A 24,626-nucleotide genomic window follows, 5' to 3' on the forward strand; every position below is an offset into this window, starting at 1 on the left:
CAGTTAAAGGATACATAGCCGACCTGGCCCTAGTCCTTAAACTGCGAGGAGTGGATATCTCCTCCTCCTTCGAGATCTCCCTCCTGATGAAGAGCTTCAAGAGGTCTTGCCCACCCAGGGAACTCAGGCCCCCTAGGTGGGATGTGAGTCTCGTCCTTAGGAGTTTGACGCGAAGACCCTTCGAGCCACTCCAAGAGTCATCAGACAGGGATCTGATCCTCAAGACCCTCTTCCTGCTGGCCCTGGCATCGGCGAAGAGAGTAGGGGAACTTTATGGTCTTTCCTTCAACATCAAGCATTCGAGTGGATGGGGATCCGTGACGCTCGATTCCATCCCGAACTTTGTAGCGAAGACTCAGAATCCTTCGGTCCCTGACGACCGGTTCGAGTCTTTCATGATCCCCTCCCTGAAGGACTTCACTGATAATGATGCGGATGAGATGCTGCTTTGTCTTGTGAGGGCGCTACGGCGCTATCTGAAGAGAACTCGACACCTCAGGCCTGAGTGTTAATGCCTATTCGTTAGCACCGGGGTTACCAAGAAAGAAGTTTCCAAGAACACACTTTCTTTTTGGCTGCGTGAGGTGATCAGGAGGGCATACGACACTGATGGTAGTGACAACACCCATACCCTTCGTCCGAGAGCTCACGAAGTCAGAGGTATTGGTCCAACCCTTGCGTTCTCGAAGAACTTCTCTGTGGCGCAGGTTCTAAAGGCAGGGGTTTGGGACAACCAGACCACCTTCACTTCCTTTTACCTTCGGGATATTAACCACAGGTTCTTGGACACCTTTTCCTTGGGACCTGTGGTGGCTGCTCAACAAATTGTGTAGCCTACTCTGCACCCGAGCGGACAGAAAGCATCGCATCCTTGTGTGACTGCATGAATGGACGAGTGAAAGAGTGTGACTGGCTTCTCTTCCTCCTTCGTTCTTCCTCCTCTACCTGTGGGCTGAAGGCCGTGGTCGTCACTACGCTGAACAGGAAGCAGAAGCAGGTAAGCTACATGACTGAGCTCCATCCTATCCCTTTCAGTAGGGATAGGAGTATTTATCCACCACTCCCCAACAAGGGGGGAGGGGGGGAGTGGAAGCCAACAAGAGACAAACCCATGACTTCATTTTGGCTCTTGAAGTAGGAACTAGTTCTTGTGTTTTTGCTATTTATAAGAGGTACGCTTGCCTCCCTCTTATAAATTTGGTCCAGAAGTCTGACTCTATGGGTCAAGTGGAGCACTGACCAGAGGGAGTAATTATCTGCAGTGCTCACTTGCCAGGTAAAGAAACAACAAGCATATTATCTTATGTTGGCATTTTTTATTTCGGATTCATTACACTAGTATATGTAATGTATTGAGATAGAGTTTGTACATGGTTCCCACCTCCTGTTAAATGTGTAATCATCTATATAATTACTGGGTAAGTCCCATATACAAAAATGATATTTTTATAATAAAATAAGGTTTTGTATATACTTCAACAGTAATTATAGGATCAGAGCCCACCCACCTCCCCTTGCATGGACTTTAGAGCAGAAAATAAACTTAAGCTCTCTGCCAGGTTGTTACCTACATATACTCCCCGATAGTGGGCTGTGCATTCTAACCACACCCTAACCACACTAGCGCTAGCGTGAGTTTTAAATTGTTAGGTTGCCGTAGGTAGACAGCCCTTAGCCATATAATTACTGGGTAAGTATATACAAAACCTTATTTTATTATAAAAATATTTTCCTTGTGTGAAATTACCTTCATGCCCACTCACCTTTACTCTTATCATTTTCCTTCATGATTTTTTAAGCTTAAGGTATATAAAAATTTCATGTTATGGCTGCAAAGCATTTTTCTACTTTTTTCTCCATTTCTTTTTGCATTGTTTATGATAAATTAGATGTACCTTTTACTTTCAGGTCCAATATTAACATCAATGACATTTTAGGTGACTATTCACTAACATTAATAGATGCGCTCGACACACTTGCAATTCTTGGTGATACTAGTGGATTTCGTAAGGCTGTCCAATTAGTTATTGAAAATGTTACTTTTGACAAGAACACTACTGTGCAAGTTTTTGAAGCCAATATCAGGTAAGAAATTTGAAGTACAGTATATATATTATAAACATGTTTGATACTGCACGAGAGTAACTACAGGGTTCTAATAACCATTTGAATGTATATTGTAGCCAGTTAATTTTTGGGTGCACATATTTACAGAAATGATAGTGCTGTAATGAATTTGCCAACAAATGAAAGAAGAAAGCTGCTGAAAGATCATGGCATCCTTTATTTCTTCAACCGAAGTAATTTTGTTGTTAATTGGTCATACAGTAGTATTTATTTGACATGGAACGTAGCATATGAACTTGCTGGGTACTACCTTTAGGGCTGGCTTTCTGTAGCCACCAAATGTGTTAAGTAACAAAGACTCAAATTATAACCTGCACTTAAGCATTGTCAAGTACTATCTCACTGTACTATTTCACTGCTAACAGTCAGTAATTCCACATAGTTAACAGCTTAACCAAACTGTAGTTTACACTTGGAATTCATTTAAAAGATTTATCCGAAAGTTTATCACATTTGAAAAGCGTAGCAAAAACCATCATAATTTAGCTTATGTGCAGAATTATGATAAGGTGGTATTCAGTAAGTTGAGGTGTTACTGTACGTATATTTGGTAAATACTCAAACTTAATGTTATGCATTATTCTTCTAATTTAAAAGTAACAGCAAATGATGTCTCAGACCTTAATCCTTTAAAGAGAATACATATGTTGGAATAAGAAATATTTTCAGTTTCATACATTCAACTTCCCTGTCAGATATATACTTAGCTATAGACTCCGTCGTCCCCGATAGAAATTCGAATTTCGCGGCACACGCTACAGGTAGGTAGGTCAGGTGATCTACCGTCCCGCCGCTGGGTGGCAGGAACAGGAACCATTACCTTCTAGAACCAGATTTTCTCTATCGATTGGAATGTAAACATACGTTTGTGGTTCCTCCTGATTTGATTTTCGTGTTTCATCGCCATCGATCTTCTGGGCTGTCTTTTGCAGGAAAGTACTGGGTCTTTGGTTCGGCATACGCTTTTATTAACTTATTAATGAATTTCGCTTCAAAATTTCGAAGAAAATATTAAGTGAAACTACCGAATTTATCGGTAGACACTCACATAGTTTGCAATAAAGGGAATTATTAATATTTATTCATTATTACATGTAATAAAGGTTACAACTTTATTGAGGAAATATTAAACTCTAATTTCCTACTTTAGGAAGTCAGAAAAGCATATAACTAGATATGCTTACTTTAGAAGCTTTAATAGCGTTTGTGCTAACGAGCAGTTAGAGTATTAGCAGTACTAGTAGTTGTTGCATCCTCATCACCTTCTTACTCCACAGAAACTACAAATTTATATATGCAAATTTGAAGATAATGGATGTAGCTCAAAATGCGAGCTCTTAAAAGGTAAGAAGTGAATATAGTGTTCCCCATTGAAGTGGAGGGTGCGTCTGATCGGCTCTGTCTCGCTCCCAGGTCTAGACTTCTTCCAAACTCACAAGCCCAGAGGAGAAGGAATGTCGAAAGCCGCACGGAGGTTTCAGAGAATCCCCACCGGTCGGGCGTCCCCTCGGCAGGATCTGTAGTAGCGTCCCAGACTGCCAAGGATAGCCGTTGGAAAGGCATCCTAAAACAGTGTTTTTTCGTCATCCGAGTCTTCATCGGAAGGAAAATAGGGTGGAGTTCTGACAAGCTGTCGAGACCTTCTAAAAGATCGTGGAAATCGCCAGCTTGGGATTCTAGCCCGGAAAGTTTTCCGGAAGACTATCCACCTGAGAAGAAGAAGAAAGAGATTTATTCATTAAATCCTCCTTCCCCTAGATCGGATACGGAGAAAGAAGACGACGCTACAAAGATCCTAGGAGAAAGGCAACAGTAGATATCTTCGTTAATAGAAGTTTTGAAGAAGGATCCTCCCAGGAGAAAGGATCGCTTCCTTCCCGTTAAGAAATCCCGTCCGATAGAAGTCTTTGACAGCTCGGACGAGGCGGCCAGGCGCAAATCGCCGACAAGGCGAGAGAATTCTAAAGAGGCGCCTGAAGCGGCTGAAATGAGGCACAAAGCGCCTGAAGCGCCTGAAACGAGACGCAAAGAGCCTGAGGCGCCTGAAACGAGGCGCAAAGTGCCTGAGGCACCTGAAACGAGGCGCAAAGCTCCTGAAGCGCCTGAAATGAGGCGCAAAGCGCCTTAAACGAGGCGCAAAGCGCCTTAAGCGCCTGAAACGCCTGAAGTGCCTGAAATGAGGCGCAAAGCGCCTGAAACGAGGCACAAAGCGCCTGAAGCGCCTGAGATGAGGCGCAAAGCGCCTGAAGCTATAAACCAGGATCTTCATCGGATATGGAGTTAGAGCCTGATTCTGCGAAAGGTGAAAGACATTCGAGGCCTTCTCCTGATAAGGACGGGAGTTGTTGCACAGGCGGCCGTCGCCCTTCTCAGGATAGTCTTAATGCAATTAAAGGCAAGAGCAAGATCGGCTTTTTTCCTGGCGGTGACTCAAGATGTCGCACAGGCGGCCGTAGCCCTTGTCAGGTTAGAATCGGTACTGCTAAAAGCTCTTCACCTTACGAAAGGAGGCGCTCTCCTCCGGTTGCTCATTCTTCTCCCAGCTTGATGGACAGGAAATGGAAGATAGATCAGAATTGGAAGCCAATAAGGGAGCAGGTCTCTCAGTTTATAAGACCTTAGCAACCTTTTTTATTGAAAAAATTAGTTCATTACTGATAAGACGATATTAAAATCTTCCCCCTTCTAAAATAATGCAACCAACCATTTACAGAAAGAGTGGCAATCGTTTGCAAATTGAACAAGATTCGTACGAGCTCTCATTCATTGATTAGAGGCTCTTCCAGATAATAGAGGCATAGAATACGGCCTTATATCCAAGCGATTAAAAATTTGAGGGATTCTCTCCGATCCTAGGGTTTTCATTGCGATCTCTTTCGACTAATACTAATTCGTGTTTATTGACGAAAAGAACGAAGAGGGCAAGATTTCCATTCTCTCTCTGCATCGGAGAGGAAAGAATGTAGTAAGAAACGACTACTGAATGACAAGTCATATACGCATACCATAGTTGCCTTTGTTGTTCGCTACGGAATTATCTATATCCTTACAGGATTTTCCTGGTAAGGACTTCGCTTAAAAGGTTTGTTACGACAATACCTACTCAGCTTCGGTATTTAACAAAGGTTGTTTAGCTAAAATTTGCATTATTGAGAGCTTCCTTAGGCTCGAGAATAATTTTATTATATTCCTTCATTGAATGAAGTAACTGGCAACTCAGGATGAATGCAGCCAGGCAGCGAACGAGACGGCCGGGCTGTCATTGTAAAGCCAATACAGTACCATCCAGTTCTCGGTCATGAACAGTCGGTTACATCTCTCTCTCCAACGGGATCGAATGGTTAACCGTATATTCCCCCTACAATCATGCTCTTAGTCTCGAATGGAGGGGATAGTTAAGCTAACATAAATAAAATATTGTCTGCCTTTTGCTAAGAAGCTTTCAATAAGAAAGATATTATAACCTTTCAATGCTGTTTACCGTAGGTAACATTATTAAAGGATTCTAACGCAGCAGAACATTATATTATATAATGCTCTCATGCTTACGAAGCATGGCTTATTAGAATACATGCTTAGTGAGAAGATGGATGTAGTAGAGAATTCACTTTAAGACGAAGGTATGGTCAAGTCTTTCGAGAAACGCACACAACCTTTTTAGAATCGGATATTGCTCAAGAGAAGATGGATGAGTGGGATGGGAAACATTCTCTTCGTGGCAGAAATGGTTTCCCTGAATGGACTATACTAAGTATATAAGAGTTTTTTCCTACTAAGAACGGAATTAATGTGTGTAAGGATGTCGGCTACCATAAAGGCACAGATGTTCTGGCACATAACATAAAGAGAATTAGAAGAAAGCGCCAGAAGCGCCAACCTGGCGCAATGCGCCAGAAGCGCTAGCCTGGCGCAAAATTGCGCCAGAAGCGCCAACCTGGCGCAATGAGCCAAGATATTTTCTCGTTTTAGCGAGTTATTAACCTAAGAGTCCAGTAGCCTCTCAGACAGCACGCTCGGTAACGGCAAGATTCGTTCCTGATTTCGTTACCCATTTAATCACTTAGGCCAATTCCACGACACTCTCATATCGCAAAGAGCACTGAGAATCTTTTTTCGCTCCTGTTCGCGTTAACAAAGAGAACCTAATTGGAAAAAGAGGTTTGATGCAAGATTTTGCATGTCCGTGAGAACCTTCTCGATCGACGATAATAACTGTTAACGTATGTCTAACATTTATTGCAAAGAGTTGTGAGAACTTGCGAAAAGTCTTCTTCATAGATCTCTTAGCAAGGTAGAAGATGAACAGGCTTCCTGTAGACTGCTTCCTTTTCCTCGAACCAAGAGAGGTAGCAATATACGCCATCTTTATTCTATAGAAAAGGGAATAAACTTTAGTCTTTTTTTCCCTAAATATAAATTCTTTACAGAATTTAAGATAAAGGGCGTCAAAGAAAGAGAGGATAATACTTTATGCCTCATTTTGGCCTTAGAGAGGTTGGATTCACAGAGGTCACGTTCTTCTCACAGCATGTTTTGGAAGTCTTTTCCAAGACAGTCTGAATATTCTATCAGCATCTATTATAAATGGACCTTAACAACCTCTCCACTCTGAGTCTGTCTGCGTGCAGACTGACCAGAAGTGGACATGAATGAGAGGATTTTTCAAGGTGAATGACAATAGTCATGGCCAGGACATAGAATTGCTGCAGATCGTGTTTGATGGAAGAGGAAACTGTCCTCTTCCGATACCTCTGTGAACCACATATAGGTTTTTTCTTCCTTTTCAGAGGGAAGAATCACCTTTGTATATATCTGCTATCAAAGAGCGCAGTAAAAGGCTATACTCTGTCTATACAAGGAGAATTAGAGATAGCAGAGGATTAAGATCTTCGGGATCTTATACGATACCTCAATACGACAAGAGTAGGATATCATGTACTTTGAATGGGATCTTTTGTGGCCTCAGATTCCATGTTCCGACAAGATGGAACTGCTCCTCATCAAACTTCTTTGAGAAATTTTATGAGGGAATTCTTTGTTTTCTCTTGGCCCTTATACTATCCAAGAAGACAAGTGAATTTTTTGTTTGTGCATTGGAATAATCACATCAGATTCAATGGAGACTCGGCAATGGGTTCTTGCCAGCATAGTATGTCTGGCAAAAGAACTAAAACCCTCTATTCCTGACTCAACGATTTCAGATAGAAGTTTCGTTGCCCAGGCAGGGTACTTACGTTTTCACCTACATAAGAAGAGATGGTTTAAACGTTTTGCCTACAAAGTCTTTGGGATGCGATGAGGGCTCGAAATGCTTCCCAGAAGGTATTCAGAGAGATACAATGAAGAGCTAGAAATCAGGAATCCTCCCAATTTCAGCTCGGAGTCTCCTTCGACTTCCAAGCCCCTTCCCCTTTCCTTTTGGACCAAGGATAGGGAATATTCTGCAACTAGGAACTTCATCAGCAAGTAAGAAGAGATCTCGTTAGCAACGGAAGGATTCAAGAAGGATCCTCCTCGGAGGAAGACTCTTATCTCTCGTACTGTTAGATGTCCTATCGTCTAATAGATGTAGTTTACTACAATCACCTCCCCTTGCCGGAGAGGCCAGAAGCTCAAAGTGGAAGAATTTCTTCCACCCTTCTCCAATCTCCTGATAAACCATTGTGGAGATTCAGGACTTTCGGACAATGTAGCGCCAACCAGGCGCCAAATGCCAAAACAGGCGTAAAAAACGCCAGAGGCAGACAGTTTCAAGGAAACACTGTCATTGTCTGATGAAGAGAAAGAGGGGCTCCAACCTAGCGCAGATGCGCTAGAGGCGAACAAATCGGACAGATAAGAGTGTCCGATGTGGGCATCGCCAGACATCCTCGAGACTCTACCAAGCTCGAAGCTCCAGCAAGTGGAGAGGAGTCAGCCAGGCGCCAGGCGCCAAATAGGGCCAGTCTGAAGCCAGGCGCGAAGCTACTTCCAGGTGCGAGGCGCCAGCCATGAGTCAGGCAAAAAGCGCCTTCCAGGAGCTAGGCGCCAACCAAGTGTCAGGCAGGCGCGAGGCTCCAGCCAGGCTCGAGGCGCCAGCCAGGCACGAGGCGCCACCCAGGCGCAAGCCAGGCTCTAGGCTTCATTCAGAAAAGATCCATTTCAAAGGAAGCCCTGGTCTTCTTTGAAATAAGTGTGATCGCTAAAGCACTTCATGAATAACTTGATGATTCCTTCAAACAGCTGAGAATTAAAAGCGCTTGAAGTGCGAGCTTTTATGAATTCTTGTTCGTTACATAACAATATGTCGTGAAGGACATATTAGCTGTAACTTACGGGCGATGCAACTCTGTGTTGACTTCCCTTTGCACGAAGGAGGTCAAGTTGACCTACGAGAGATCCTTCTCTCTTGGTTTTACGTGTCTATGGATACGTTGCTGGGATAGGGAGCCGACACTGATCCTTAACTAAGTGAGTTAATTTTTATGTTAACATAGTGTTTTTTTCTTTGGTTTGTTTGAAAGGAGTTTGGGGATAGCTCTTTTCAAACTAAGCACAAACCCTCGTGTTAGGATCAGGTGATCGGGATCGGTGTTGTGCTCCTTAATTATGCCCCTAGGCATAGGTGTATTGTCATGTAAGTGGATAAGACCCCATTGACAAATGACCATTAGATTCTGTCGAGTAAGTGGATAAGACCCCATTGACAGATCTACAAGAACTCTTAGCCATAGGTCACATCCTCGCTGAGGCTCTTGATACGAAGCAGACTACTAGCAATAGCTAGGAAGTCGACCCTTCGTCTAAACACATAGGAACCAAGGTTTTATTTATTTATTACCTACAACGTATGTTGTTTACCTGTCTAATCAGTAATTAGCTGTCTCTTACCCTCCGCCAAAGGTGCCAATCAGCTAAGTATATATCTGACAGGGAAGTTGAATGTATGAAAATGATATTGTTATTGTACAATAAAGTTTCATACATACTTACCTGGCAGATATATACGATTGAATGGCCCACCCAGCCGCCCCGCAGGAGACAGGTGGAAGAGAAAATCTGGTTCTAGAAGGTAATGGTTCCTATTCCTGCCACCCAGCGGCGGGACGGTAGATCACCTGACCTACCTACCTGTAGCGTGTGCTGCGAAATTCGAATTTCTATCAGGGACGACAGAGTCTATAGCTAAGTATATATCTGCCAGGTAAGTATGTATGAAACTTTATTGTACAATAACAATATAATTTTTTCCATTTTTCAAACTGTATTGCTAAGTAGTACTGTAGTAGTAATATGAGTAAAGTAATCAGTGGTTATTTGATGTAGAAAAGAGCACTTGTCTAGATGAAGCAATAGGTTCAGATCAACCGGTATTCAAAAATTATAAATGTGACTTAGTAACTCCATAAATGAGGCTGGGGTCACAAGCACAAATATCAGTATACTATGTACATATTACTTAGTCAGTGCAACATTTCTACAGATTTTAACTAATTTTACTTTGGTTGAAGGACCACTAAATGCGCTTGATCCATTTATCGTAGCATGAAGCATGTAGATTAGATTTTTTTTTTTATTATGGAATGATATGTTCAAGCCATCATGAAGATGTTTGAGTGTTTTGAGTTATTGTCAAAGAGACAGCAGTTTTCTATTAAAGTTTTATTACTGTGAAGAAAATTTTTGTTTAGATATATAAAAATTGATAATTTTCTGTAAAATTCATGATTTTCCTCCTGTTTTATGTCATCTGAAATATATTTCTATGCCGTATTTTTTAGTGCACTTGATATTGTATACCTTATACTCTGAGTGTACAATTCATGTTCTATGCAGCAAATTATGCAACTCATGGTGAAAGGTTGTTTTTGCATAAGCTCTTATTAGTCAGTCTCTTTATATTTCCAAAAAATTGCAGTACTATTTGTACTTAGTCCTTATCTTCATGTAAGTAACTTACCAAGTAGGCAGTCCCCGGGTTACGACGGTCTCAGCTTATGACGTTCCGAGGTTAAGGAGCTTTTCAATTATATTCATCAGAAATTATTTCCAGGGTTACGACGCATGTTCCAGGGTTACGACGCCTACAACACTGATCTGGCAGATGAAATATGACACCAAAAATACAAAATAATCAATATTTGAAGGTTTTTTTGATGAAATATGCAATAAGAATGCAGTTTACATAGTTTTGAATGCACCCAAAGCATTAAAAGTAAGGTCTTCTTAGGATTTTTGACGATGTTCCGGCTTACAACGAATTTCGGGTTACAACGCGTCTCAAGAATGGAACCCCTGTCGTAACCCAGGGACTGCCTGTAATAGCTAACATTGCTACTTGCATGGCAGCCTTTTTAAAATTTGTGGTAACAGTTCTATTGTTTCGTATAGATGACAAGCCCCATCCACTAAGGAACATTAGGAACAACAAGCAAATAACCTCAACTTTGTTTCTGCCGGCTTTGTTGTACACTTCAGTGCTTCTGCAGCAGCTTTTATCTGGCTTTTCATTTGTCTTTACTGGACTTTGTGAAGTATTATTACTACTTTATTTGTTCATACGCGAACAAACCCTCGTTCTTAACAAAAGGATAATTTATAGCACCTAGCTGGATCCGGTTAAAAAGCAGATGAAAGCAAGGAATCTTGTGATATCTGGCAACGCATGCGTAGATCGGGTGAAGAGTGGTCAAACGCCGATCATCTACGCCAGTCTTTTCTTAACCGCCTGGACGAGAGTTGGGTTTTTTCCTCTCTTGGCCTTTTCCCGGCTCTTTGCCCGTTTCATTTCCTTTAGTGTTTGTGTTTGTTTTTACCTGGTATTATGGCTTCTTCTGCTCCTTCTCCATGTCAGCGTATGTGCCCCGGAGTTCCTGGGTTCCCGTGTTCTCGTTTTTTGGCTTCGTCTGAGACAGACCCTCACATCACATACAGTAGGTGTCATTCGAATTTTTGTACGATTACGAATCCTTGTACGGAATGCCGGGCATGGCCTATGGAGCAGTGGAGGAAGTTTTATGGTAAGAGGGAACATCGGAGAGTCTCCACTCTTCCTACTTGGGAGGGCTTTGCTCCTATTCCTGATGTTTCGTCTTCCGCAGTAGTCAACCCCCATAGTAGCGTTGTCCGTGCATCTCCTTCCTTTTTTTCCATTTATTCATCGATGGAAGTATCAGGAGGTCGCCAAGGTATTTTTCTGGGCTCAGCTCGTGCGCTGCGCGAAATATCCTTTAATCTATTATTTCTAGGGTAAATTACTAACACATACCAGAGAATAAATAAAATAAAGAAAAAAAAGGTCAGTATAACTGACTCGCTCACCCTCCAGGAGGGTGTCGGTATGAACACTAGGCGAGTGAGACCACTACCACGAGCCAAATGCCAATAGAAATCTCCCACTACAAATCCTCCAAGAGGGGAGCCGACCCACAGAGTGAGCAGCTCGTACTACTACTACTCCATCCCATGCTGCCGACTGCTGCGCCTCTGGTGGCCATCCTTTCAAGTTAGCACCCACGAGACGGTTGTGATATTTTCCTCTCTGTTTTTTTTTGTGTAGCCCTTTCATTGGATTTTATTATGGAGCGTGCAGCTATCGCAGCAGCTAAGTTAAGTACTCAGTATTTACGGTTAGTTGCTTTTTTCCGGCCCTGAGACAGTATTTGCCGTTTTTTAGGTATAAATACGATCTCGGGGTCAGAAGCATGGCAGCATGGTTCTGCCTCGTTATGGGTTCGTTCTTGGTCTCCCATACTAGAACATCCCCTTATTTATCTTCGCTCTTTATGATTATCCGCTTTACTTTGGGTACGGTCTACTCAGGTTTGTCATGCATGCATGTATTTTACCTTACGTAGGCTTCTTCTATCCAGACCCTATTGTCCAGGTTCTTAGTATCGGCCTCTGACTAGCTTTGGAGGTGGTAGACTTGCTTCGGTTAGTCGTACACTCCTGGATTTTTTCTCCTGCTATATTGTTTTCTTTCTTTCATTTATTTATTTTTTATATTTACTGTGTATTTTACTTATTGTTAGGTTAGTTAGGCGTCTGGATTAGCCTAGACTAGGCTGGCTTTGAGCCCTTACTACCGCTCATCAGTTCGGTTTGCTTCCCTATAGCATCTCTCTGATCAGTTGGTTCGGCCCAGTGGCTTATTTGCCTCCGCTTTTCAGTTCTGTATGCTTCCCGATAGCATTTCCCTGATCAGTGGTTGTCCTAGGCTTAGTTGTCGTGTGGCTTACCGCCTCGTGGTCACTTCGTGATCACGGGCCAGCCAGACGCCTGTCCAGTCATTCTTCCCCCCCCTCCCGCTCTTCCATAGAGTCGGGCGGGGGCGGGTCGGTCTGCCCATGCTCGCTCCTCATACCCGAGCCTGCCTCCCTCTCTCCCCTCAGGCGGAGGGGTTAGGGAGTCGGGACAGACCCAGACTGGTCTCGACCTCTCCGGCTTCTCGGTCCGGCCGGTTGGTGCGGAGTGGGGGGTACTGGCCTTGCCCACCCTCCGCGCTACCTTGTCGCTCCGGGCTAGCTTGAGCCTGTATGTCTTCTCGCTCTTTCCCATCTTACTAGGGCTCCTTCCTGATCGGAGTCCTGGTATCCAGCGGAAAGTTGTTAGTCCACCCAGTAGGGTGGACCGGAGCATACAGTGGGTCTCTACTAACCTTACCGTTTGCTGAGTTACTACCACTCCGCTACGCACTGGACTTAGTCCGGTTTGCTTGTGTGCTAGGTTTAAGTTATCTTTTAAGTTTATCTTAAGAACCATTAAACCATCCCCCTCCCTTACTATCTACCGGATCTCTCCGGGATTATAGCCTATTCAGGCGATGCAGGGAGGAGGGGTTATGCCCAAATTTTTTTCCGAGCTCCGGCATGCAGCGGAGCTCTTCTGTCCTTTAGACTGTAAGTGATCGTTTTTTAGATACTCTATGTCTCTCCCCACTTACAGGCCACCACTGTGAGCATCCGGGATGTTTCCGCCACACTTCAGGACCCTTGTGGACACGAAGTTTGCCGGTCCCATGCTCCATGCGCGACTCCGCTCGGGGACATCCAGGTCTGGTACCATGAGACGTGTACCATATGTTACGATCTGGTGAGCCAGCTTTTGGAAGGGGTAAGTTTTACATCTCCAGTAGCTGCTCCGCTTCCCTTTTAGCGCTTAAGTTTTCATCATATTAACTTAAGGCAATTATTTTAAGTTATACTTTAAGTTTTAGTTTTAAGTGATTCTTAAATCTAAACTACGCCCTCTCTTCCAGGCTCCGGCGGTAAGAGATACCGCACTGGCTACCCTGCGGGCCTGGGTCGGCGGTTTTGGGAAAAACGCCGCCAAAGGACAGCCCTACATCCTAGAGAAGCGGTTGGCATTACTAATCTTCCCCGGAGGCAAGGCGACAGGATACGTCGACCCGGTAGAAGCGGATCCGACTATCGCCTTCATCCAACAACAGCTGGCCACCTCATTAACTGATCAGGACCAGGATATCTCTATGGATGTCGCGACCCTAGATATTATTGTTGAACCTATGGTAGGTATAGACGACCTGTTGGTCGAGGTAGGTACGGTGGACACCCAAGGGTCACCCTTGGGCGTAACTGTTTCTTCTACTCCTGCAACCTCTCCATCCTTCCAAGGCTTTACGGGTGACGATATATATTCTCCTCCTGGCGCTTCGGTTAGACCTAAGGTCAAGTCTAAGGTGATGACTTTGACTAAGACGTCGTCGTCGTCTAAGAACGACGGACTTGGCTTCTTCCTCCTCCCGTAAGTCTCCGGCTGGGAATCCGGAGCATCCAGGTCTAAAGCTTCTAGCTCCGGCTCTAAGTCTCGAGGAGTAAATCCTCCAGAGAGAGATCTCGCACTCCGGCAGAATCACCAGCTCCGCTACCTTTGGTTCCGATTCAGAGCCTCCCCTCCACCTCCGCAGCAGCTCCGGCTTTGGACTCCAATGCTGGCCTGTTGCAACAGGTGGGTGACCTGGTTGGGTCCTTAAAGAGTAGCATGGAGCAAATGATCTCTCGTCTCGGACAGGATTACTTCCCAGGACTCCATTATAGCCGGGCTAAGAGAAGCTCCTCTAGCCTCTCCTCCACTGTCCAACACGAGTGGATCCCAACTTCCTCCGTATGACTCACTACCTCAGTTCTCTATGAACAATCCGTGGAGAGTAGCGTCATACGCCCCCTTCCAGGACGGTCTCATCTCTATACCGGAAAATTTGGGACTCGAAGAATAGAGGACTTCGAGTTCCCGGAAGACCTCCAGCCTCCGTTCATAGACTACGCAAGGCTTACGCCGTCGGCTATGGTGCGGGACGATAAGGTACCTAAGGAGGACAGTCCTCTACTCACGAGACCAGGCTCAGAGAGAATGGCTCAGGTGTTTAGAGGACATGGATTGTTCTAACACCAAGATACAACCATTTAAGAGTCCCTTTACCATTTTTACAACAATGGATGAGAGTACCCAGCTCCCGTTCCTAACCAAGATCGCGAGGTCGTCCATCCCAGCGGCCCAGAAGGGGGAACCTATACCGCAGTTGAAGGAAGCGGATCCCACTTCTCCCGTTGCTCCCCTCAGTTGGAGAATTTGGGAAGACTTGCCAATACATTCTCAGCTGGCAAACTCAAACCGGACTTGTGCTATGGAGCAGTTTGGTGAAAAGCTACCCAGGCTCCCAGATAGCCTTATTCAGGCTGAGTTTGATGCAAAATCGCGTCTAGCCAGATCCATCAATTCTATGGCTATGTCTGAGGTAGCTACCATGGCTTATGGATCAGAACCGATTTTTAAGCTCATGACCAAAGCCCTGACTCAAACGGTACAGTCAGATATGTTTGAGTTTGCCACTGCTCGGACGAATTGTAGGAAGCATGTCCTACAAGAGGCAACCATTCGGCATGAACCGAATAGGTTACTCTCGTCTAGCATCTGGGGAGCAGATCTCTTCCCAGAAGCTATGGTTAAGGAGGTCCAGTTCAGAGGCTACCAGGTTTAAACCAGAGCCTTAAGGATCGTTGGGGCCTTTCGGCTAAGAGGAGGCAAGACCTGACTCCTAAAGGTAAGGGACAAAAGAAACCCAGGCGTTTCCAACCTTACCAGAAGAAGCAACTACGCTTTCCTCAACAAGTTCCAACAGTACGTTAGTGCAGACAGCCCAACCCTCCACTTCTAAAGGTCAATCACAGCCAATTTATGTGATATCCCCTCAGCCTCAGCCCTCCACCTCTTACGCCATCTCTCCAGCTTACAATCAAGCCTTCGAGAGTCAAGCTTCTCAGAAGTATGGACCGCTCGGGTAAGGAGGTAGAGGTAAGCGTTCCTTTCGTGGGAGAGGATCGGGAGGCCCCTTTAACAGGGGAAAGCACTTCAGAGGAGGCCGAGGCGGTTACCAGAACCAATGAAGAAACTTCAGGTAGGAGGGAGGCTATTTCACTTTCGCCACCGGTGGAACTTCAGCCAATGGGCTCAGAGCATAGTGTCAAAAGGTCTGGGTTGGAGCTGGTTGACGAACCCACCTCCATCCAGACCTTCCGTCAACTTCCTTCCAAGGAATTGACAGAGTACGCAGACGATCTCCTTCAAAAAGGAGCTATAGCGAGAGTCAAGAGATTAAATTTCAAGGTCGCTTGTTCAGCGTGCCAAAGAAAGGCTCACAAAAAAGCAAGGGTAATCTTAGACTTGTCCCGCTTAAACTTAGCCATCCGCTGCGACAAGTTCAAGATGCTCACGATCTCACAGGTGCGGACCCTACTTCCCCGTGGGGCCGTCACCACCTCTATCGATCTTACAGACGCTTACTATCATATCCCTATTGCAAGACACTTCCGTCCGTATCTGGGCTTTCAAGATAGGAGACTAGACATTCTCCTTCAAGGTAGTTCCATTCGGACTCAACGTGGCACCCAGAGTGTTCACGAAGCTAGCGGGAAGTGGTAGTGCAACAACTCAGATCGCAAGGGATCATGGTAGTAGCATATCTCGACGATTGGTTGATCTGGGCACCAACAGTCGAGGAATGCAACAGAGCTACTCTGAAAGTGATTCAGTTCCTGGAATATCTAGGCTTCAAAATAAACAGGACCAAATCAAGACTCACTCCAGAGTCAAACTTTCAGTGGCTGGGCATTCAATGGAATCTAACATCCCACACTCTGTCGATTCCATCAACCAAAAGGAAAGAAATAGCAAAGTCAGTCAAGCAATTTCTAAGTCACAAACTAGCGTCAAGGAGAGCCCAGGAAAGGATCCTGGGTTCTCTCCAGTTGCATCAGTGACAAACGTCTTAATGAAAGCCAAACTGAAAGACCTAACCAGAATCTGGCGCTCGCGAGCAAACGTCAGGTCCAGGGACAAACTATCCTCAGTGCCTCTGATTCTAAAGAATCGACTTCGGCCATGGGCGAGAGTCAAGAATTTATCAATGTCAGTACCCCTTCAGTTCCCTCCACCAGGGGTCACCATCCACACAGACGCGTCCTTAAGCGGCTGGGGAGGGTATTCCCAGGTCAAAAAGGTTCAAGGGACTTGGTCACCTCAGTTCCGTCAGTCCATATAAACGTACTGGAGGCAATGGCAGTGTTCTTGACTCTAAAAAGATTACGCCCACCCAAGTACTCCCACATAAGCTAGTCCTGGACAGCGCAGTGGTAGTACATTGTATAAACAGAGGAGGCTCCAAGTCACGTCATCTAAATCAGTCATGATAGCCATCTTCTCCCTGGCAGACAAGTTCAGTTTGGCATCTTTCCTCCACTCACATAGCGGGAGTAAGAAACGTCATAGCAGACGCCCTATCCCGATCAGTACCCCTAGAGTCGGAATGGTCACTGGACAACAGTTCGTTCCAATGGATCCTTCAAAGAGTCCCAGGGCTACAGGTGGACCTCTTCGCATCACAAGCGAACCACAAACTACCGTGTTATGTAGCCCCCAACCTGGACCCTCTGGCCTATGCCACGGACGCCCTGGCTCTAGACTGGAACAACTGGGAGAAGATTTACGTCTTCCCTCCGTGAATCTCCTCATAAAGTATTGAACAAAACTCAGGTTTTCATTCAAGGGTCAAGTGGCTCTAGTAGCCCCAGACTGGCCGAAGAGCAACTGGTATCCTCTAATTTTGGAGCTGGGCCTTCGTCCTCTTCAGATCCCAGTCCCAAGCTCTCCCAGTCAGTACAAATGAAGAATGTGTTCGCTTCCTCAGGGATTCTCAAAACCCTAACTTTATGGATTTCATGAAGTTTGCGGCAAAAAGAGATGCGAATATTGACCCTCAGAATATTCTATTCTTGGAATCCGATAAAAGGGATTCGACTTTGAGGCAGTATGATGCTGCTGTCAAAAAAGTTAGCAACCTTCCTGAGAGATTTTCGGATATTAGAATTATGACAGTTAATTCAGCTATATCCTTTTTTCAGATCCTTATTTGAAAAAGGTTTAGCAGCTAGCACGATTTACGACAAACAAGTCAGCTTTGAAAAAGATATTTCAATTTGGATTTAACATAGGACTTGGACGGATTCCTACTTCTCGTCTATCCCTAAGGCATGTGCTAGGCTTAGGCCTTCTGTAAGGCCTACGTCAGTTTCATGGTTCTTAAACGATGTCCTAAAACTGGCTTCCGAAACCGATAATGACACATGCTCGTTTATAATGCTCTTAAGAAAAAACCCTATTCTTATTAAGCTTAGCTTCAGGAGCAAGAATTTCAGAAACTGTCGGCTCTATCCAGAGACCGGATCATATTCAGTTCCTTCCCACGGGAGAAGTCCTACTTTCTCCGGAACGTAGCTTTTTAGCAAAGAATGAAGATCCTTTGATGAGGTGGGAACCTTGGAAGGTACTACCCCTTCCACAAGATGTATCTCTTTGCCCAGTTACAACCTCTCGAGCCTTTCTGTCTAGGACCTCCTCATCTTCGTCGGGTCCCCTCTTCTTTAGGAGGGAAAAAGGTGGAACTTTATCCATTAAAGGCATCAGGCAACAAATCCGTACTTTATTAAGCAAGCCAATCCTGACTCTTTCCCGAAAGCACATGATGTCAGGGCAGTAGCCACCTCAATTAATTATTTCCAACATATGAACTTCGATGAGTTGAAAAAGTATACTGATGGAAATCGCCGACAGTGTTCAAACGTCACTACCTTAAGTCCTTGGAAGCTCTGAAATTCCCAGCAGTAGCAGCGTGGTAACATAGTTTCCCCTTACTCTAGCTAGTTTTGTAGTAGAAGATTCAGTCCTCCTTTCTACCTGCCTCACCCAAAGTTCGTCTATTCCTACCTGGTTCATTTGCATTCACCTTGTGTCTTAGCTACTTTTGTGATAGTGTAGTGGGTGCCCCTTATTGTCTGGTTAGGGACACTCACAAATGATTATAAAACATTGATCTCATGGATGTTTCCCCTTATTTTTATGCTAGGGGATACACATATTATAAATGATTACGGGTTTTGTATATTAAGTCATATACATTCCTTTATATATTATTATTGTTGATTGTTTTTATTAATTGCTATTATACTTTTGATACATGCTGTTACACAGATAACATTGATACATGTAAATAATTTTACCTGTACATATGTAATTACCTTATGTTAACAAACATTATTATATTTAAGGGTAATTTAAGCATATTTCATTTTTATATACCCCTGTGTATATGTATCTTTTAGCAATTATGGTCTATTCTATATATTTATCTTTTATTTGAGACCTATTCTGATTTATTTTTTATTTTTTATTCTCATTTTATTACTTGTTTACAATCTTGTGCTATTTCTCTGGTACGATTTCGCGCAGCGACACGAGCTGAGCCCAGAAAAGGGATTTTGACGTAGGAAAAATCTATTTCTGGGCGATTGGCTCGTGTCGCAGCGAAATCCCACCCTACCCATCCCTTCGCCCAAGATTGTCTGCTAACTTCAGGATGGCCACCAGAGGCGCAGCAGTCGGCAGCATGGATGGAGTAGTAGTAGTACGAGCTGCTCACTCTGTGGGTCGGCTCCCCTCTTGGAGGGATTTTGTAGTGGGAGATTTCTATTGGCATTTGGCTCGTGGTAGTGGTCTCACTCGCCTAGTGTTCATACGACACCCTCCTGGAGGGTGAGCGAGTCAGTTATACTGACCTTTTTCTTTATTTTATTTATTCTCTGGTATGTGTTAGTACATTTACCCTAGAAATATAGATTAAAGGATATTTCGCTGGCGACACGAGCCAATCGCCCAGAAATAGATTTTTCCTTACGTCAAAATACCCTTTTTTGTAATGTAGCCCCTTCTTCCTCGGGAGCTTTTTCGGTTCCCGAGAAGGGTGAGGTTTTTTCATCATTCTCTTCTCTTCCAGAGTCGGAGGCATCCAAAATGGCGTCGATTTGGAAGACGCTAGGGCTAGGGGGTACCCAGTCCTTGGGGGGGTTGCTAGTGCATTTTGTGGAGGCTCGCACCCCCCCTTCCAGGTCCAGCCAGGCCATCCCTTCTCCCAGGCTCGTCTCCACGGGTGGGAGCAGTCGGCCATCTTGTATTGCTCCGCCGGTGTCTGCCATCGCTTTGTATCGGAGTGGCACTGCAGCGTCAGCCCCGTTGATGATGTCACGGGGTCCATCTTCGTGTATTCCTCCGCCAGTGGCGTCTCTTTCTCCCATCACCACCGCTTGTGACGTCACTCTCATCGATGACGTATCTCCCAGTCGCCTCCTCCGATCCACCTCGCTTTGCCGCGACGTCATCACTGCCGCCTAGTTAGAAACATCTCCCTTCCTTGTCTTCGGAGTCTTCTCTGGCACATCAGTCTGAGGTCATATGCCAGGCAGTGCTTCAGAGGCTGGACTCTGTATTGGATGTGAAGTTGGCTGCCTTATCGGTTGGGAGGACTGGTAGGAAACGCGTTGCTTTGTCCCCGCCTTCCGAGAAGAGCGCCCATTAGAAGCTGTCTTCCTCTCCCTCTTCCCCCTCTACGCCTTGCCGGCGTATTAAGTGTTTGAAGGCTAAGGACTTTGCCCTTCCTTCGCCATCGAGGGATGAACAGCGCAGACGTGTTCCCGAGAGTGCTGAGGTTTCGGGAAGTGTTAGTGATTTGTGTTCTGCAGGGGTTGCCTCGCCGCCGAATCTCGTACGTTCAACCACCCCACCCCCCCTTCCGTCCTTGCACATCGCGAGCTTGTTGCAACCTCCCCTGTCCGTGCACTTGATGGCAGTGCTCCTTCTTCTCCAGGGCCTATTTGTCGCCGTAAAGGTCTGAAGGCGCCTGTCAAGAGGTCGAAGGTAGTGAGCATGGAGGTGGTGCAGCCAGAGTGTTTGCCTACCTCTCTAACTGGTGCTTCCAAGACCTCCTCTATAAGGGATTCTCCGTCAATCTCGAGTGCTCGAGTTTCTCCCCCATCTCACGTACGTACGGCCGCCACGCCCGTTTCTGTTCATGGACGTCTAGAGTCACCTGTTGAGGTAAGTGATGTGCCTGGTGTTACAGTGGGTCCGTCTCGGAGGCTGATGCTTGGACCCAGCCCAGATAGGTTAGTAGGGGTTTCAGACTGTTTGGCTACTAACCCTTCTGTGAATTTTGGTGAAGAAGGCACGTTAGAAGAGCCTATACATCCTCTAGTCGTCGGTCGCCGGTGCCAGAGCAGGAGGAGGGGGACACACAGGAGTTTCTGTCTTCCTTTTCGGAAGTTGTTGATCTCATTCGTGGGTTCAACAATTTGGAGAGTAGGACTCAGGCTCGGTCATCTTACACTCCTTCTTGCTTGGAAGCCTTGGTGGGAGCTACTCAGGACCCCAAATCATCTCTTCAGCTGCCGTTGTCGGGGCACATTCAGTCGGTCTTGCAGAAGGTTAACGCCTCTGTTTCTGACTGAGATGGTTCACTTCGCTCTAGAGGCTCTACCAAACTACTACCCCCACCTCTCACAAGACATAGGAAGTGCTATGCTATGAGTTGTGCATTTTTGTTGTCACGCCACCTTAACTCAGACGTCATTTGCCTGAAGCCGGGTTTGACTTTGGAACAGGTGAGGTCAGTGGCTCCGTCCTTGTCTCTGCAAGACACCTTAGCTTTGGAATCTGCGACGTCCTCCAAGTTGCAGATGGTTTCTTGGCTGGACCTCTGGTCTGTGGTTATTGCCAAGATAGCTTCTGACAGGTCCCCTGAAGGGTTGGTGAGTGCTGCCTCGCTTGCTAGTCTTTTGCAGTCCGGGGGCAAGGCGTTTTCTTATTTGGCTCACCTCGGTGCCAATTTGTGGGCTAATCTTCTTCTGGTTAGGAGGAATGCGGCTTTGTCTAGGATGGAGAGGTCGCTCGACACTGAGTCTTTGCTGGCCTTGAGGAACGGTGATCTGTTGGAGTCACAATTCTTGTTTCCATGGACAGAACTCGAAAATGCGATAGACCGATGCCGGGCTGACACCAAGGACCGACTGGTGTACCAAGCCGTGTCTAAATCAGAGTCCCGCCCTCGGAGACGTCCGGCCCCTCCTCCTTCCCCGGTCCAGCAGCAGTCGAGGAGATCGTCGCCTGGTAGGCCATCGAGGACCTCAAGTTTGGTAGGGCCTTCCCATTCGACATAGCCCAAGTCTCAGGATCAACGCCCCTTTTGCTTTCGTTCCTTTAAACCAAGAAGAGGCCCCAGGGGCAGAGGTCAAGGGGGCCATCGGTAGGTTGGGCGCCTTTCCCTCTCCTGCGCCACGGGTGTGGGGGTGCCTGGCTGGCCATTGGGCCAAGTGGCAGAGTTTCGGGGTGGAGAAGTGGGTGGTAGATGTCCTTCGGGTGGGATACTTGATGCCATTCAACTTCTCTCCTCCTCTGTCGGACAAGCTGCAGCTCAGGAAGACGTATCCCCCAGATTCCCTGAAGTTCTTGGCTCTTTGGGAGGAAGTGAGAAAATGCTGGACAAGGATGCAATAGCGGAAGTAGTGAGTCCGTCCCCGGGGTTTTATAGTCACATCTTCTTGGTGCCCAAGGCGTCGGGAGGATGGAGGCCTGTGATCGACGCATCCACCTTGAATCACTTCATCAGGAAGACACGGTTCAAGATGGAGACCCCGCGCTCGGTGTTGGCAGCCGTGAGGGAAGGCGACTTCACGCTGTCGATAGACTTGAAGGACGCATACTTCCAAATCCCTGTTCATCCCACATCCAGGAAGTTCCTTCGCTTCTCTTTGGCGGACAAGATCTTCGAGTTCAAATTCTTGCGCTTCGGGTTGACGACAGCCCCTCAAGTGTTCACAAGGGTCTTCTCTCTTGTGTCAAGTTAGGCCCATGCTCAGGGGATCCGTTTGCTGAGGTACCTCGACGATTGGTTGGTCTTGGTAGTTTCCAGGGAGAAGCTGCTACAAGACAGGGATCGTCTTCTTCGGTTCAGTCTGGACCTGGGCATGTTAGTCAACCAGGAAAAGTCGAACCTTGTACCCACTCAAAGGATTCTCTACCTGGGCATGGTCATCAATACGACAGTGGCAAGAGTTTTCCCATTGGATCAGAGATTGGAGAAGTTGTGGGCTGTGGCGCGCAACTTCCTGTCAAAGTCGCATCAGTTGGCTCATTAATGGCAGGTTCTTCTGGACGTGTTATCTTCCCTGGAGAAGCTGGTCCCTCATGGGCGTCTTCATCTTCGGTCTCTGCAATGGAGACTGGGGGAATTCTGGTCTCAGGTGGGGGACTCTCCCCTGTTTATGGTCCCACTGTCTTTGGAAGTGAGAGAAGACCTTCATTGGTGGTTGGATGACCAGAATCTATTGAAGGGCGTCCCTCTGCGTTCTCTCCCTCTGGACTTCGTTCTGTTCTCGGACGCCTCCCTCGCAGGTTGGGGCGCGCACTTAGGCAGCCTCATCGCTTCAGGCGTTTGGGGTTTGGAGGACAAGCAGCAGCATATCAACGTCTTGGAGTTGAAGGCGGCTTTCCTGGGTCTGAAGGAGTTTTGGGGGATGGTAGAGGGTCACTCTGTCGTTCTCATGTTGGACAACACCACGGTGGTAGCCTACGTGAACAAACAGGGAGGCCTGGTTTCTCAGCAACTTCATGCCTTGACCGTCGAGTCACCGTAGAGCTCAGCCAGGTATGTCCCAGGGAAACGGAACGTGGTCGCAGACAAACTCAGTCGCCGGGATCAGATCCTAGGCACAGAGTGGTCCTTTCATCAAGTGGTGGCAGACAAGCTTTTCCAGATTTGGGGGAGACCCATGCTGGACCTTTTCACGACACACTACAACAGGAAGCTGGAGGTGTTCTGTTCAGTGGTCCCAGATCCCTTAGCATTGGCAGAAGACGCATTCCAACATCCCTGGGACAACCTGGAGGTGTATGCCTTCCCTCCATTTTGTTTGATATGTCAGGTTCTGAACAGGCTGATGGGTTCACAGGGTCTCAGAATGACTTTGGTAGCCCCTCTGTGGCCTCAGGCGGAATGGTTTCCAGATCTGCTGTTGTTGTTGTCGGAGATTCCGAGGGAGATTCCCCCTTGGCGCCATCTCCTGTGTCAGCCCCATGCAGAAAGGTTCCACCAGTCAGTAGAAGCCCTGTCTCTTCACGGTTGGAGGCTATCAACTATCTCCTCCTAGAGAGAGGCTTTTCTCAGAAATCAGCTGGGCACATGTCCAGCAGTCTTAGGAAGTCAACCTCCGCAGTTTACCAAGGCAAATGGGCGATCTACTGTGATTGGTGTCATAAACGGGGTTTTTCTCCACTAGCGACCTCTATTCAGCGAATAGCAGACTTTTTAACCTTCCTCAGAGACGAGAAACGTTTATCCGTGTCTGCTATTAGAGGCTACAGGACGGCACTGAGTTTGGCGTTACGCCTGAATGGTATCGACATCTCTTCCTGGGAACTTTCCCCGCTAGTTAAGGGGTTTGAGCAGTCGAGTTCTCCTAGAGAGCTCAAGCCTACAACGTGGGATGTTTCCTTAGTGCTTAAGAGCTTGACTAAGAGTCCATATGAGCCCTTGCGTCACTCATCTGACAGGAACCTGACGCTCAAGACAGTTTTCCTTTTGGCTTTGGCATCATCCAAAAGGGAAGGAGAGCTCCACGGTCTGAGTTATGAGGTGAAGCACACCAGGAGTTGGAAGTCAGTGTCCTTCGAATTTGTCCCGGAATTCGTGGCCAAGACCCAAAATCCCTCAGTGCATGATGACAGGTTCGCTTCGTTTTCCACTCCATCACCGACTGAATTCAGTAGGGAGAAAACATCATAAATGTTCTAACTGGGATGAGAAATGGTGGAAAGTTAGAAAGGGATAGGAAGAGGAAAGTGGCTTTTAGAGACACGGAAAGATCGCTTGGCCTAGATACCACTCCTAAACCTAGTTTAAAAGTTAGCCCTGCTATTCCATCTACTATGCCTATTCCTTCTTTTTCTCCAAGTACTACTCATCCACTTACTCCCGTGCCTGGCTCCCTTGCTTCCAACCCTAAAAGTACCATTGCCAATTTAGAATCTAGGTTTGATCAGAAGATTAATTTGGTAGTGAATACAGTGGCAGAACAAGGAGTGTCACTGAAATTAGTGATGGATAAAGTGTTTTCAGA

General features: G+C 46.1%; 1 protein-coding gene across 1 annotated transcript in view; it reads left to right on the forward strand.

Moving 5' to 3' along the window:
• LOC135202418 (ER degradation-enhancing alpha-mannosidase-like protein 1) overlaps nt 1-24,626 on the forward strand; it is a 300,462-nt gene that overhangs the window by 113,716 nt on the left and 162,120 nt on the right. The window contains exon 2 of the mRNA XM_064231809.1: nt 1,909-2,085. Coding sequence (XP_064087879.1) covers nt 1,909-2,085 — 177 coding nt within the window. The remainder of the gene's footprint in view (nt 1-1,908; nt 2,086-24,626) is intronic.

The sequence above is a fragment of the Macrobrachium nipponense genome, chromosome 30, assembly GCF_015104395.2.
Source record: "Macrobrachium nipponense isolate FS-2020 chromosome 30, ASM1510439v2, whole genome shotgun sequence".
NCBI classification, from domain to species: Eukaryota; Metazoa; Arthropoda; class Malacostraca; order Decapoda; family Palaemonidae; genus Macrobrachium; species Macrobrachium nipponense.